Below are 18065 nucleotides of genomic sequence, written 5' to 3' on the forward strand. Positions count from 1 at the left end.
TAACAACAACACCACATGTTCCCCTTAAAAATGAATAATATCAGGTATGGGAACTGATTGTCCCCAAAAAAGTCTGGATTTTCTCCAAAAAAATCAAAGAGAGGTCTGAAAATACCTTATCCTACCTTCCAAATTACAATAGCAATCATCTGATCTCATGAATCGGTTGAATTTCGTTTTTCAAATTTAAAAAAAAATGTCTGAAATCAGCCAACTGATACCTGTGATAAACAAGTACTAAATTAAATTTAAAATCTGTTATACAAGACAGTTTGACCATCAATTGGAAAAAGAAAAAAATCACCTCTTACATATATATATATATATATGATATCACAACTTCCTAGCTCCAATGCAAAACTACATTTGGCAAATGATTCATTCAAAATAACACACTGACAAATAGTTCATTAAATGACATGCAGATCTACAGGAGTCTCCCAATGAATAACATGTTAAGATCATGTTCACTATATAAACATATTGAACTAAGGCATACAGCACTTCAAGTGGACATGAGGTTGAAACTTACACCCCCACCCATCCTCCTCTCCTGTGATATGCTTAGCTTGATAGTCATGATTCAAATCAAAAATTCAGTCTGTCAGGCAGAGAATATTAAGCCCACCTGTAAAGTTACCTGCGCAAAAGCATGAGAAATTTAAGACTACCTTGCAGATTGCATTACTGAACAATATGTTCATTTAAATCTGGCTCCATTGTCAAAAGGCGGTGGCTGGTAAAGGGATATGGTGAACAGATTGTGAAAATTATAACACTGTCACTTTAAATCAGAAATATATATACATATATATATATATGTATATATATATATATATATATATTCTGTCATCTGATTGTTCAAGCGCAAATCCTCAGTACAACCCTATCCCCCCTTTAGCCTTAGCTTCTCATGGACTGGTCTGCAAGGCTGTTATGACTCAGTATCACATGAGTGGAGCTCATACAGAAAATCAATACAGCCGACTCAGACAGCCAAGTTATTGGCCAAAGTCAGCCTTTTAATATGTCACTGATCAAACTAGAGTCAGCTCCCGGCCTTGCAAATGGAACTGCTTTAATAAGGACTCTGAAGCCATTAGCTCTACACCATAAACTCTGTAGACAGAGAGACGACATTTTACCACGGCCTACCTTTCAGGTAGATCAGTCCATAGTTTATCACACAGGCTCATTAAAACGCATGCATTAGTATACATGTAGGCATATATCATGGAGATCTATGCAGCGTTATTTTTGTGATGAAAATAGCACTACATTGTAACCAACCCTGAAAATAGAGTGTAATTGCCTACATAATGTTGCTATAAACAGAAATAGATGCAGGAATCACTGTATTAAATGGCAACATTATAGAGTGCAAAATACAGGCGCATTCCCATGTGTTTATTGCACGATTTAAAACATCACTCTAATAATACTACATTCTGTATTTCTACAGGCCAAACCATTCATGTTGCAAAATTCATATTGCAAACTTGTGTTTCAGAATGATTCGATGAGTGTTACCAGCAAGCTTGAATGACATACATACTGTACCTGTATTTTACAGGCATATTTCAAGTTACATTAATATTTAAAGTCTGAAGGCACAACGTACAAGCAGAACGCACAGATGACATAATTAACAATTCTGGCTGAATTTTTCAAACGTGTATGCAACCATTCTTCAAGCTTGAGAAAACTGTATTCGTAAAACACAGTAGCAATATTATATCAAGGATTACTAATGTAACAGCTGATGTATCACAACCTACAATATCAGTGGAGTGTGTGTATCACAACCTACAATATCAGTGGAGTGTATGTATCACAACCTACAATATCAGTGGAGTGTGCATATCACAACCTACAATATCAGTGGAGTGTGCGTATCACAACCTACAATAAAAGTGGAGTTTATGTATCACAACCTACAATATCAGTGGAGTGTGTGTATCACAACCTACAAGATAAGTGGAGTTTATGAATCACAACCTACAATACAAGTGGAGTATGTATCACAACCTACAATATCAGTGGAATGTATGTATCAGAACCTACAATATCAGTGGAATGTATGTATCACAACCTACAATATCAGTGGAGTGTGTGTATCACAACCTACAAGATAAGTGGAGTTTATGTATCACAACCTACAATACAAGTGGAGTATGTATCACAACCTACAATATCAGTGGAATGTATGTATCACCACCTACAACATCAGTGGAATGTATGTATCACAACCTACAATATCAGTGGAGTGTACGTATCACAACCTACAAGATAAGTGGAGTTTATGTATCACAACCTACAATACAAGTGGAGTATGTATCACAACCTACAATATAAGAGGAGTTTATGTATCACAACCGACAATATAAGAGGAGTTTATGTATCACAACCGACAATATAAGAGGAGTTTATGTATCACAACCGACAATATAAGAGGAGTTTATGTATCACAACCGACAATATAAGAGGAGTTTATGTATCACAACCTACAATATAAGTGGAGTCTATGTATCACAACCTACAATATAAATTGATGTTCCATCAGCAAGATATACCCATGATTTATCCTATGCTAACTGCATATGTAATATATTACCAAAATCCCTAATTCCTCAATCTTTTCACATATGAAAGAGCAACTTTCTGTGCAATTTCTGTACAGTTTTAATTTGACTTTTGGAGACAAAACATCTGTTGGATTGACCAGTTTCAGCGCTTCACAAAAGTATAATTATTTTCAGTCAACATAGAATTCTGCCTTCAGAATATGCTTGAATAAACACCTTACAATAATGCGAAAACGTTGAAGAATTAAAGTATAATAAAAACTACACATAAATCCAATATTAAATCACTGATACTGCTCATTCACAACAATTACTAAACTGGCATCATCAAGTCATTTCTACTACGATACATCAGTAAAAAAACATTAATAAAATCTATTGTATATGACCATCTGTGGGTTGAAAATTTGTCAGGTGAAACCATAACTCTGGATAGATACACATATGGAAGAATATCTGTGTATTTATTTGTCCCCGTAGAAAACATGGTGACATCCCTTACATGTACCTCTGGCATTTTGCTCGCCACTGATACGCACTTCAACATCACCTTTGCATGTACCTTGGATCAAACAGCATGATTAGAAACTTGACTTCGGACAGCACTGCCTACAATTAGAATTACAGGGTGTCATATGTGCCATAAGCATGGTGCTAATACAAAATTGCGATAAACAGGCACCTGCATGTCACTGATTCATAAGCTATATACATGATCATGTCACAAACAGGTGCCCGTCCATGCAGACTGTCACAATTAGGGATAGGCCAATAAATCAGACCCTAAACAAACGCACATCAATTTCATTCTAGACTTTTGACATGAAGGTGTCTAATTTACATTTCTCTTTCACCTCCTATTTTTTCCTGAATACTCCCATGATGACTTCACCCCCAAAAAAGAGAGTTGCAATCTCTGAGACATACCCTTCTTGAAAAACTTACTTATATGGTTTCATGTATTTTCAACATTTAATCAATTCAAAATTTTTGAAAACTGGTTTTGACAGTAATATCAGGTTTCCTTAAATTGAGCTTCTTGACTGCACTGTTTTGACTGCGACTATAAACAAAATCATGTGTTCATATCAGGCTACCTTCTACATTCGCCTTTACTTTTGTACCACTTCATTTTTATCACTCCATTTTTCTCATTATATGTTAATGCCCTAAATGCTCCTATGTCTTTCTCAGTTAAATTTTGTTCTTGAATTATTTCAAGAAGTCAAATTTTCCTTTCAATCTACAGTATACATGTAAGTCAAGCCAAGTTCATCACCACTGGCTGCATGAGTGAATTGTGTTCGCGCGAGTAAAACAGTAAATGCCTGGATGTTCACAGTCTGGAAAATAATATTGTAATGGATGTTGGTGAGCTGAGGTATTGGTTATACACTGGCAGGTTTGGCCGTCCAAGCTAACAGCTCAAGCAGCCCCAAGCTTTAGATGTAGAACCTATTGCCAAGGCAGGCAGGCAGGCAATAGAGGCCAGTGGATTAGGCAAATAATGTGTGTACCCCCTATATTGATCAGACAGATCTGGCAGCTAGGCTAGCTTGCCAGGACTACTCCTTCACCCAGTCAACAGCAGACTCCCCCACCCACAGCCTGAGCACAAGACTTAAAATTAAAGTTGGCTGCTTCAGATCGGAGTCTATCAGGCTGGCCATGACGTCTGCCTTTTTAGTTGTTTCAAGTACATGTTTTGCCAAGCCACAAGCATTAAACTAAAGCAAATCTTCATGTACATACACAATAATACTGTGCTAAAAAAATGCACACAATACGGACAGAAATCAGAGAAACCCCATATGCATATTATATGTGTGCTGAAAAACCTGTACATGGTGAGAAATGAGAGAATCCATACTGTATGCATTGAAAATACTCGAAATGTGAGAAATCAGAGCATCTACATGTGTACTGAAAATACATGGCATATGGTGAGAAATCAGAGCATCTACATGTGTACTGAAAACTCATGGCATATGGTGAGAAATCAGAGCATCTACATGTGTACTGAAAATACATGGCATATGGTGAGAAATCAGAGCATCTATATGTGTACTGAAAACTCATGGCATATGGTGAGAAATCAGAGCATCTACATGTGTACTGAAAATACATGGCATATGGTGAGAAATCAGAGCATCTACATGTGAAACAAAATCTAGGTCTGTTAGTAAGACACGTAGCAAATTGAAGTCTTGGAACAATGGGTTCAGAGGTGCTAATCATACACCTGCTTGAAAACAAAGACAACAGCCTGGAACAGATGATAGGAACCTCATGTAGGAACCAAGCCTGATTTCTCCACTAACACAAGGTGTTAATTAGGAGTGCATATAATATTGTCAAAAACTTGTCAAGAAAATCAGTCAATGTTCAGATAGGTTCAGAGGATGCGTACATAATCATAGTCTTGTACCGTGACAACACCAAAGGGATAGGTATTGATTTGGTGTTTGATGCCATACTCAAGAATATTTCACTTATACAATGACAGCCAGCACTTAATAGTGGGAGGAAACCGGGCAGAGCTCCAGGGAAACCCACGACCATCCGCAGGTTGCTGACAGACCTTCACATGTATGGCCAGAGAGGAAATCAGCACGAGCTGGACTTAAACTGACAGCGACCACATTGCTGATACTCTCCTGGGTCATTCTGCTGCACTGGCACGCTAACCACCTAGGCCACAGAGGGCCCCCAACAGGATATATACGTATGTTAATGCACATGCCCTGTAATTCTTCAATGTTAAGGAATTAGGGCACTGATGGATAAAGAGAAGCACATGATACTGTATGATGAAATAATAACATTGACAATCTACATTTGTGTGTGAAACCTGTACAGCACACCATACCATACCAATGCATCTGCACAAAATATAAATGTATCTAACTGAAGCCAGATGAGACAGAAGACATACAGTCAACACAAGATACAGGTATGTGTATCTCAGTGAAGCCTGATGAGATATGAGACACCAAGTGTCAACAAAGAAGATACAGGTACTTGTATATCAGTGAAGCCTGATGAGACAAGTTAAAATGAAAGCATCTATGAACAAATAGCTCAGAATTACACTTTTGCAAACTTATGTATATATAAGCATAATGTGATTGAAAAATAAAAAAAAATAAATGCCAGCTTCCAAATCAAATTCTTATCAGTTTTTCAATTTCAAATTATAAATCAACAATATTAGCATATTACGATACTGTACATATACATGTATGTGTAATGTGTATAAATCTGACTTTGTTTAATTACAGTAACCCTAAGAAATAAGCAGCACAAATATCTGGTCAACAGGTCTACACATGAACTTGTTAACTAACTATGTAGACTGAGCCTTATGTATAAATTATGCAATACTGGATATCACAGTTCGTGACAATTCCATGTATGTACATTTCACAAAGGATTTCAACCGGTAAAACATGTCTGTGCCATGCAAATATATACCAACTGCAAACACCTATACATAATACATTGTTGAGCAGACATCACAAGGTTTGGATTAGTTTATAATACAACTTGAGGGATTAAAGCTATTGAGCTTCCCATAATCACTCGAACTGGATTAGGGAGAGAAATCAACAGGTACTGCTCTTATTAAACAGTGTCAAGATAATCCCATCCCCCTCCCTCATGGAGGACCACACCCCACAACAGTGAGATCTATACCCAAACCTCATCCCCATTTTAAACCTTATCCCACTGTTATACTTATGGTAAGCCAACCTCTAAAATAATAATTTTACACAATAGGTATAAAACCGTCAGATTAAAAGGCAGCTAAGACTTTTTTAAAGCAGGAAATCTACTTGCAGCTAAGCCTGGTACCCCCTAACAGTGCAGTATAAATCTGACAAGCACTTGCTGCTAATCACCTGGTAGCAATGTTAACTATAGGCAACAGTTACTTGTTTTAGGCCTTGGCATGGTATTTCCTCCAGTGAAAACATGTAATACAAACACTGTATATAGTTATGTTCATGGAAGTATTCACCCCCCACCTCCCCATACCCCACACCCCCCCCACTCCCCTTTGTTCTCCAAGCACCATCCACTCCCTCTATACACAGCTATTACAACAGCTGCAATGCAAACAAAACTATGTCAACAGCTATCCAAAATATGCTCACTTCATGTGATTCTAAATTGACAGTTGTTCCATTATGTTGAAATCTTCAAGCAAAAACAACATTTGGAAAATCTGTATGACTGTACAGTAGAGTCATGCATGTAATATATTAAGAACAGAATCAGTAGAATCAGTAATGTGCAGGTAGTACAATTACTTATCTCATGGCAAACTGTGATGATACAACATACAGGTATGATAAGTGTGGGGTTAGGGCCTGTACACTGTGCTGTACACACATACATGCATAAACCCATATACATGTACAGGCCAGCAATAAGCTAGAGAACACAACACAGATAAAGCTAGAAGCTTTGACCGAGTGTCAGGTTTACTGTAGATGGATAAGTGTATATACTGCATATTTAGGCGGACAATAAATGAGAACCTTATCCTAGGTCAAATCCTTTATCAAAAACAGCCCACTATGCCGTGTAGTCACTCATTTCATCAAATGACAAACCACAATGCATGCACACTAGCAAGTACAGACTTGATGTGTGAAGACAATACTGTACCTACTGTATCTATCTATCTATATTATCTGCATGTAAATGTATATGATCTCTAATAGAAAGACCCTTTGAAGTGTATAGCCCATGCAAGTCCTAATCAACGAAAAACAAGTCACAAATAAATAGCCTTTTTAAAACAAAGCCAAATACGCATTCACTATGCTGTATGGTTATGCATGTAACAATGAAACTACAGCATACACTCTACACTATGTATTCAGATGAATTTTAACTGCACTTCCATTAAAGAACAACTGAACATAATTTCACCAGAACAAATTCCATGGACCAACTAACTGAAAATCTATCAACATAACTACAGAAGTCTGTCATTTTTAACATAAGTAAATAAAATGGAGGTTTGACCAACACATTTAAACGCAATTTCGCCATTGCTGTAATGTAGAGCCTACGTTGTACATAAATGTGCATCTGACATAAATTAAGGTATTTAGCACAAACCATGAGGGCATGTGGGAAGCAGTATGTAAACAAAAACCGAATCAATGTAAAATTTTTGTGCTAACCTGTAAATCTAAGAGACATGATTCAGATCTTAACCTAATGGCGGGAGAGCCTTTGTGACGACTACGCGGAGAAGCCCTGAAAGTTGACGGTGCATTCGTGGACGGGGCGCCGCCTGTCGCCCCGCTTCATTCCGGCAGGAAAGCGCAAGGGAAACACCCTCGGAATACACCGTCAAAACAGACCGAAGTAGAGCACATGCTAGCATATATGACAAAGCTACGTTACTTCTCCGCTGTATGAAATAAACTCAAGTTTTGCACTTAACGCACAATGCAGCTGAAAACAAGGTAGACAACAAGGTAACTTTGGCTAGGAATAGAGAAACGTAAAGACAGAAAATCAGCCACGTTGTTTTCACGTCGGGGCAAAAGGCTGGGGCGCTATATAACTTGAAGTAGTACATGTGTGTTCACAACACCCATCTCGTATACTCACCGTTTAAAATGTTCGCTAATTTCATCCTCGGTAGCTTTTTCGGGTAAATTTCCCACCCACAAATACCTAGTTTCCCGTACCATTTCCTTCGCTGCTACATCACGCCGAATTTGTTGCAAATTCGTACCATTTCTTTCGCTATGGCCGGATAAGCGTTAACATACAGATCGGCCTAGCCTTCAGCATAGGCAGCTCTACCGAGCAATATGGTGACGTCACCAAAGCTTGCTTTGAACAGTGCGACCTCTGACCTGGCGACCTATATTTTGGACTGGCACTCTCTTGTCTGAGGCTCTCGAGGGTTGGGTACGCGAGGGGTGGGGGGGGGGGGGAGAGGGGCATAATCAAGGGAACACCTGGGCCTCACAAATATATCTTGCATAATAACTTGAACGTTAACTGCGGGGGCCTTTCCTCAGGCACCATCTGGACAAAGTGTTTCTTGTACACCTTTCGTGTCTGCGTGTATATATAATATAGGCTATTTCTCCTCAACCTCGTCATTCGGCTATATTCACAGGCCTGTACGATAGGTGGTCAACCGACAGCATAGCCGAGTATCAGTGTGGGCCTTGACAATGGTGTGGAGTTTGTCTTACGCAAAATGCTTCCAGTTCCACTGTGAAAAAATACTCCACAACACAGTTAAAGGTGTATATTTTATCGTGAATTAACAGGAAACAGTTTTGTAGGTACTGGATAAATATAGTTGTTTCGAACTGTAAATGCTCGATAATAATGTTCACTGGGCTTAAGTGATTGGAGGCCCATGTAACTGCCACAGAAAGCCCTAAGAGAACCCCTTGTATCTTAATGCTAGTCATGGCGGTGGCTGTGTGGCGTGGACTCGACGATGACCGTGTTACATGTTAACTTGGCCTCTCCGCAAAGTAGGGCTATTATATATATAATCTCACGTACATGTAGTTTCAATTTCATCTCCAAGTATTCGACACTGCTTTCATATAGGACATATCGTAAGGTTCAGTGGACTTGCTTTTCAGCGGTGTCAGTTTGATATCTTTTGCCAGTGTAGCCTATCCCAAAAAAAAAATCTGCTGAGAAAATGGCTGACGTGGAAGGAGGGAAGGCTGACTTGATAGTCCGTAATGGACGAATTCTAGATCCCGCAGCAGGCCTCGATTTTATCGGGGACGTGGCCGTGCGGGGCTCCCGTGTTGTACAGACAGGACAGAAACTCGATTTATCCGCAAAAACTGAATTTGATGCGACTGGTTGCCTGGTAACCGCTGGCCTGATAGACTGTCACATCCACGGCTACCAGTACAGTACACCGCTGGGTATTAACATAGACGAGGCCTGCCTTAGTAGAGGAGTTACAACTGTTGTCGACGCAGGCAGTTCTGGTAATTTATGGAATTCACTTTACTGTCCCAACTCCCTTCAGATCCACACACCCATACAAATCACCGGGCATCTTGTTTATAAATCATATGCTTGGGTGCAATAAATATGCAGAACTGGGACATCTTGTCTCTTTCTGTTATGAGGTCTGTATATCTATACCTGTAGCCAACATAACTACATTGATGGCGCCGAGTGATATTATACTAAGTATGTTATACACTTCATACCACGGCTTGTCCCATCTTTCATTGAATCTAATGATTTACGCCCAATATATATAGGCCTATGTAATTTTTTTTTTTTTTTTTGGCTTTTCAGAGAATTGATTGAAAACTTTAGCAAAAACAACTAACATCTCATGTTAGCACACCAACTGAATTGCATCTATATTAAAGATGATCGAGACTGGTGTCGTTTCCATCTCGCAAATATATGCCTACGTTAATTTGTACGTGTTTAGTTTTCCCTTTACCCTAATCCTTTGACAAACAAACCTCTTTCTGTTACAAACAAATCAGATATAGCTGAACTAAAAAGGTCATTATAGACTTATACTTCTGTGGGTGTCATTCAGATCAGGTTAAGTTTCATTTGTTGGAAACTTATTACTCCCATTATACAGTCTCCGCATAAAGCCATGCCAAGTTTTACTTCTTGGAAAGTCATTGATATGGGTACATCCTCTATCCCATTGTGATGTCGTCTTAATTTCGATAAAGAGTGTTCAACTAAATATTTCCTGAATGAAGAATCCTGATTGCTGATGACATTAACATCGATGAAGAAGTTTCTTATTTTAACATTCACACGACAAGATTTTTGTACGTTAAGCCTGGGCACTGAGTATTGATAAATCAAAATGGCCTCTCTTTCACCCATCTGCCTAACCAGCAACCATATAGCTGCAGCAAGTATGTGGGCCAGAACGTTTCGACTAGGCTATAGTGTTTCTCGCCCCTACGACCATCCTTAGATATCGGAGAACCCTAACCCTGTACAGCTATGGTTCTGTTGCTATTTTCAACCTACGGTTTGCACACAGCTACGTTAAACCTCTCATTAAATCCACGCGGCGAGCACGTGGTAATGTCAAGGTCACGCGCATGTGTATAGAGGCAGTCGCTGAACGACGTGATCCTTGTTCACAAAGGCCTTGGCTTCCCTCAGCAAGATGGAGAGGGCAGAGTGGCTGGGATATATTTTAATAATAAATTCCAAAGGAATAGCGGTTGCCGTGTCTTCCAGTGTTATATCATAGTGGAATTATAGTACGAGGGATACTTGTGATAATAGCCGAAATTACCCAAATCTGGATTTAACCCCTTACACCTCAGCTAAATTTGCTGAGATCCACGTAGAAAACCAGGCACGGGAATACGATATCGTCGCCATTTTGGTTCAGTTAAAAGCCGACACTTTTATCACGGCTTTGCCTGGACTGTCGGGAATACTATCCACTGTGGTCGATTTACCAATGCCTATTTTTGCCGAAAAGGAATTAAACATGCCTGAACATGAGTTGTAATGATGTTTGGTTTGAGAAAAATATACCCACTTCATATGAGTGTATCAAATTATAACCGGTTCAAAGAGACAAAGGCCCATTACGGCGGCCATATTGAATTTTTGTGATGTCCGACCGGAGTGGAGTTACTCGCGTGTACCGTCACTTGTGGATCTATTACAGAACCGGTGCTACCATTTTCTTCACTACATAGGGTTCTTGTTGAAAGTTTTATTTATGTTGTTATAATATTAACCGGTTGGTGACGTATTTTTACCCTGTATCATGTATTACGGCCACCGCATTATGCAAATATAGGCATATCTCATTTACCAATATGGCTAAGATCTTTTCTTCTTTCTCCATGCCCAGAGACTGGTTACCCGAGTGGATCTATAGAGGTTTGTGGAGTTGTACACGGATCTGTATATTTTTGGTAGACTGTTTCAAGTATCAGTTTTTCAGGATTCTTATACACCGGATATTTGTGCTAGATTTTGCATGTCTTGTGTGTCGGCCTGTAGATCTCTATTTTTTTTTTGGGGGGGGTTTTGTTTTTTTTTCTCTCAATATAGATGTTTATGCTATCAGGGTGCTTACTTTGACACGCGAGCACACAGTCTCTAGGATTTATTATGCACTGTAGTCAGTCTGTGCTGCACAATGTAGGGTATTCTACCCGTAGTGTTATTTTTGCTTTCATGTGGTAACAGGCTGACTAATATGGGATTGGGACCACAGCCTGGTCTTCCTTTGTTTGCAGCCGGTACACACATGGAATGCCGTTTTACTGCATGCGTGTACGCTCTCGCGCCAGAGTGGCAAACAATGGATGGGGCTCTCAAGTATGGGGTGCTGGACGGGAGGGAATGTTAATTGCTTTTTTTTCTTTTCTTTGCCCCCCTAGGACATATCTTGTAGCCTTTGGTTCATGTTAATGAGTTCTCTGTACAGTGCATGATCTGACATTCCATTTTATCTCTTTTTCAAACTTTTAATCACCCAGACTGAATCCACCTCGAATGAGACGGCTAGATTATTCTGCCGCGTATCAAATCGCGAAGTTCCAGTACATTCAATTAAACCCACATGCTCTGCTCGTAAATTAGTCTAATGAACCACCAAAACAAACTGCCGGCTGCTCCAGCTAAGGGCGGGGGGCAAGGGAGGGGAGGGGGGCTAATCTTTGTCAATATAATTTAGCATTAGTCATTAGGACTAGCCCGGGCATCGCCATCCCGTGTAAGGCCAAGGGATACTGATGTGTCTCCAGCCTCATTCCGGATAATTTCCATGGGCGAGGATGATGGTTTGAACAAGTTGGCTCAATGTCTGCTTTGTTCAGGGTATCATCAAAACCCGGAGAAGGGTCGCTGAGGTAAATAATTATCTACCACGTCACAATGTGTATGATGTCCACTCTATACAGCTGCGAATATCTGGATATGGTCGTATGATCACTTGAGTAGTAAGAGGCAAAAGCGGTGCAGTTTTTTGTGAAGAATAATGGAAAACGAAATAAGTTCAAAACGGGATGTATCGTTATATGTGCTTCCCACCAGTTAGAAGGTAGTAGAGACAGAGGTACCTAATAGAAACCGTAGTTTTTGTAGGCAAATTGGTAAAGTGGAAAACAGGCCTGAGTTCGTGTTTATGTGTGTATATTGGTGTGTTCTGCACAGCTTATGGTTGCTTGAAATCTTAGAACCTAAAACCAGACCTTGTAACCTTTATTTTTCCAGACGGAGAAAATGTGCATTTTCACTGGGAACGAAGGTGAATCCAGATCAGACAACTGAAGCTATCCTTTGTCCAGCTGATATCCATTTTATCAGAGACTAGTTCATGCAGATATAGTCGATACCCAGTGATCATTTGGGAATTTTCCGGTCTGAACAATCGTGGATCAGAAGAGCGCTGAACGTTTTTCAGGTCTGACAAACCTGGAGCGCAGATGAATAGGCTATCATATAAATCACATTTTCCTAGTTGCTTTCAGCAACCAGTTCTAATATTTAGATATGTATTTATGCCTGGGGTTTTAACGTCTAACCTCGTAGTGCTAAAGGCCAGGCGAGGCAGCAGCAAGTACCATTTTCAAAGTCTTCGGTATGACCCGACTTCGAGGCGAACTTTCTAACCATCAAGCCACCGAAGCGATCCCACTTCTAAGTAAAATTGTTTTATCTAAGAAGAAAGGTCTCATTGTATGGAGGGACAGACTGCCTGGGTGCGTTCACTGTATTACAAAAGTTTTAGCGGCATAGGCAAGAACCTGTAAGTTTAGCGCGGATGGACTGTGTTATCACTGTGCATTGTTCTGTTGTTTTTGTTTGTTCCCTTTTAGTACCTTTGTAGGGCATTGACACATTTTTCATCGTGCATGACCCATTTTTCATCTTCGATGTACCGGAATAGCCAGATACAGGGTTCTACGACATAACTTAGGTAATGCAAAACCACAATAGTATCACATCATCAGATAGACTTCCTCACACCCCTCTTGGAATTGAAGTGGAACATTAAACCCAGGGGTTAAGTCAGCTTGTTTTCACACATATCTATTTCTCTTATTTCATGAGCATATATCTTCATTGCTCTTCTGGAATGTGATGCACACTGTTACCCCACAACAGGGCCTATAGCGATAACAGGATTTGAACTCCGGTCCGATATTGCATACGCGTGAAGAACAGTTTTGTGTTAAATTGCTTAATGCTTTTAGTATAATCGACAAAATCCTTGCTTACAGAGATGCATGCGGCACGTAGTATCAGTTTTACTGACTGGATGAAAAAAATAGATAAATTTAGTCCTTGATTTACTGTGTAGCATAGGTCATTGAGTTCGGGGAAATGTTATGGTACATGCGATACATATGGTGCATATTCAAATATATGGATTCCCAGAGTATAGTAAATGGACGCGGGACCTGAAGTTGAACTGAAGCCGAAGCTATTTCAACTGACATTGTGTAAGAGCATTTGCTTTGGGTCACTGAGTCCCAGATAGAGTTACGTAACAGTAACGAGTTTACACCTTCGTAAGGCTGAACCTATGGGTCAGAACTGGTCGGTGTGCCCTTGTACTGAACTTCACATGTCTGGGAACTGACCAGAATCTCATTGACTCCAATACCTCGAGGAACGTGGGCTTGGGGTGTCTTTGTCCATGGTATTGTACAGTCGGTACAGGAGAAATAATGAGCCTCTGCGGCCAACACAGACAAAATGATCATTAACTTTCCCTCGGGAACTTTGAACTGATCAACCGGAACGTCGTCTGACATTTTTGATAGGATTGCAGAAGTCCTGTAATTCGGTTAATCAGCCATGAAGTATTTGTAATGACACACATTTATCTCTTCTTGACACCGAAACAAGCCATGTATGCGGAATTGCAATTGCGCACTTGTGTAAATCCATGGTGTAGATTAGCAGCATTGAGCAATACACGTTTGACGATGTTCATGGGCCCGCCTTGCAAGGCTCTCGAAACGCTATGCCAAGCTTATTTACCATGGCCACTGTATGTTCCATTGGAGGTTATATCCCAGTCGCATGTAGCTGTTTCGTAAAAGCGGACCTCAGCTTTCCAACTAGTGGAGTTTGTACCTCTTTGGCATGTGTTTCCAAAAGGCTATTGAGAACCATACAAATGACCATCTCATATACAAAGCAGTTGCCAGGCCCACTTTTATGTATAGCTTTGTTTGTTGTCTGGATGGAGAATATATTTAGCTTGTCTCAAGTATTAACTTCGGCAGTTTCTTTACAATTGTTAAAGCTAGCAAACTTCAGTTGTGCACCTGTGTGTTCGAAATGTAGGAAACATCTCCAATTTATTACGTATTATTTTGGATGTCTCCCGGATGTATCTTGGTGAACAGGGAAAGGCAGATACATGGGAAATATATATATATATATATATATATATATATATATATATACTCATAAATATTCAGATGGACAGGTAGGAATCCAGTTGCTATTATCGTTGGGTAGTTTTCAGGGTAGTCCAGGAAGACACCCTGTTGCCATTATAGTACATGTACGTTGTGGAGCTACGCGTGCTTTTCTGTTGTTTCCAATTGAATTGTAGTATAAGGCGTTATGAAGTCAGAACTCACATTCTAGAGTTCTCGTTGTACAGACTACGTTGGCAACAGGGGTTGTACTAATACCTTAGAATATCACTTTATATCACAACAACAAGACCTGTTTGTGATAAACTGTAGCTGTGCGTTTCCACGATACTCGAGTCGTCTAACACGTGGAATATTTTATATCAATATATCTCACTAGAACACGTTTACGTTTGCTAAAAGCAAACCCTTGTTAGAAATAAACTTCAAGTATCACAAGATTGCCTATAACAACGCAACATTTATCGCTACACACCGTTCTGTTGACCTAGGAATTCCTGTGGCTTGGCTCTAGTTCCGAGGAAGTAATTTCCCTTTCTAGCATGAGGTTTAGTTTGTTAATCGCCCGGTTAGTTATGACGTATCATCGGGAAAAGCCACTTTACTGATGACACCTTCTTGAGTTAAGTGAACGAATTCCCGCTCATCAATGTGCAGTCATCAATGTTACCGTTTCCTTGGAGACCAAAAGACGTGAATCTTGCACGGAACTAGACTGTTCATTAAACACTTAGTTACACTATTCATTGAAAACTTACCATTCACGGAAAACATAGCTTTCCAGAACGCTTTTGGTGTTGAAAGCCATACATGTTGTTTTCTTTGTTTTGCGCTCGGCTTTGTGGCGTGTGATTTTGCGTGGTTTGGTGCTTTTCTCTCCCATACTGACTCTAGGCTTGATTTCTTTGAGAGGTTCCAGTTAATGGAAGGATTTTCTTAAGATGTCTTAATATCATGGCAGACAATTTGAAGCGGGCCTGCAGAATTTAGACAAATGCTAACAGATTTGCTAAAACCGATGACTCAAGACATGCGATGATGTACATAAATGCTTCAGTGTCTTCCTTTTTTTTTACGTAACACAGCCTATCAAGTAAAAATGTCCATGGAGAGAGTTTATTGACAGAAAGCTGACGAGTTGGGACTTCATTTAATGGTGCAGCCAGCCATACAAGTATATGTGTGTACACCATTCAGACTTTCGTCATTTCTACGGCTTGGTCTCGCAGTTATATATTGAACAGATACACGCAGTACAAAATCTAGACGAATACAGGATTGTCATTAAGCACGGGCATGAGCAATTTGCTTTTTGCTGTCAATGATGCCGGTAATGGAAGGTCTTTCTCAGTTACAAAAGTCTCAACAGTTAACGGTTGGGATGACGTAACTATCTTAGCAGACAGTCACGTGACGCATTTGTCGAGTAGCACGCGATTAATTCACGTGAGAGGTTCGTGACAAGCAATAATGATCCAGTTCATGGGTTTGACGATCTTGGTGGTAGGCCTATATCCTTCGTTTAAGTATACCGCGTGCATCCTTACATTTATGCTGAGACTAGTGGTTGGGTCGTTCCTATAACATACTTTTTTTCGACAATGTTTTCTTCTAAGCTGTGAAATAGAATCCAATATTTTGTTCGTAACAAACATGCGTGACGGCATTATTATCTTTATAGTATCAATTTGTTGACCAAAAAAAAAATGATTCAAGGCGGTTGTAAACTATTTCTACATATTGCTCCACTGAATAGTTCAGAATGCCACGTAATAGGCATTCGTGTAAATTTTGTTCCAGTGACCTTATGATCAGATCACTTCTCTGTACTTGCAGTCAGTTCTCATCAAACGAGAGACAGAATTATGCAATACCCAACTGACATTTTAAGGTACCATGGACCTATAAGTCAAAGCAGAATATAGCATTCTTCGTGGCACGGTGTGATTTGCCAGAGCATTGTTTGTTTCCATTTTCCAGGAAAACCTCGAAATAAATCTCTGTTGTATAGCAGAGGTCGGTGTGTTGGAAGGGGTCCAGCATGTTTGGTTGTTCGGTTGAGTTCTGCGCAGGCCTATACAGCATATGTGGTCTCCAAGCGTTCAAAGAATTCTGGGGCTCTGATTAACCCATGGGTATAGAAACTGGGAAAATGTGGGTGAAAACTCCGTGTCCTCAAAACATTCATGTGTTTTTGTCAAGGTACAAATTCCACACAGATCTAGAGAACTGCGGGATATATAGGAACAGTGAGAGCACTTTCCAAAATTACGAGGATCTGCTAAACAGAGGCATTTATTAGTTGCCTCTTGTTTGACACAGCACTTGGCGACTTTACGTTCCTTGTTAATTGTTGTTAATACTTTGCAACGGATTCGAAGACCCACGAACCAAGAACAGTGCTATTTCTGTCTCTTCTTTACTTTTCCTTTCTGAGTAGAGAGTTTGTTACATTTGTCAGCCGCACATCTTAGAAGCCTACAGCTAATAATCGTCACGGTATGGCTGGAATACTCTCGAAAGTGGCGTTAAGCCACATTAATCATTTGTGCAAAGCCAACCTGAGTTCAGTGCGTCCACACTTTAACAATCTTTTATATGTTTCGGTATCAGGACATGTATGTGCTGGCCGTTATAACCATTGGAGTCCATATTTCAGCTGAATATAAGTCACGTAGATATCACATTGATAACTCAGTCCTGAACCACGACATGCGTGTAAAGTACCAGGTCTTATCTCTGTACATGAAAACGTTGTCGATGTGATGCATATTATATGGCAGGCCTGTAGACTAATACGACCTTGTATGTATTATAAACACCCTTATAAAAATTAGTTGAGAGCAAAGTATAGTAGATTCAACAAGGAACCTGGTCTGACAATCTCCTGTGGAAAGGTTCTAAATAGACCTAACAGATCTGAGGACGTGGTTTTCATGTGTAGTAGGCACCTTCTTTTTTTAATGTAACACAAATGAAGTCAGACCATGATGCGTCCAAACGGGAAGCGCGTACTAAAGAGTATGTTATATGTGTGTGAGAGAGACGC

At 39.8% G+C, this 18065-nt stretch overlaps 2 protein-coding genes across 3 annotated transcripts in view; one reads left to right on the top strand and one right to left on the bottom strand.

Annotated features, from left to right (window-relative positions):
• The window catches only part of LOC135465978 (msx2-interacting protein-like), a 53485-nt gene extending 45113 nt beyond the window's left edge, over window positions 1-8372 (bottom strand). Inside the window, 1 exon segment of the mRNA XM_064743360.1 lies at window positions 8220-8372. Within this exon segment, the coding sequence (XP_064599430.1) occupies window positions 8220-8302 (83 nt within the window). The 5' untranslated portion in view covers window positions 8303-8372.
• Window positions 8373-8711: 339 nt separating this feature from the next.
• LOC135465603 (deacetylase Atu3266-like) overlaps window positions 8712-18065 on the top strand; it is a 29271-nt gene continuing 19917 nt past the window's right edge. The window contains exon 1 of one of the 2 annotated variants that reach the window (XM_064742877.1): window positions 8712-8870. In XM_064742877.1, coding sequence (XP_064598947.1) covers window positions 8798-8870 — 73 coding nt within the window. In that variant the 5' untranslated portion in view covers window positions 8712-8797. Of the gene's footprint in view, window positions 8871-9024; window positions 9587-18065 lie in introns of those variants that run through there. The other variant, XM_064742876.1, reaches the window with a different exon arrangement.

This window comes from Liolophura sinensis, chromosome 5 (genome assembly GCF_032854445.1).
Source record: "Liolophura sinensis isolate JHLJ2023 chromosome 5, CUHK_Ljap_v2, whole genome shotgun sequence".
In the NCBI taxonomy this organism is placed as follows: Eukaryota; Metazoa; Mollusca; class Polyplacophora; order Chitonida; family Chitonidae; genus Liolophura; species Liolophura sinensis.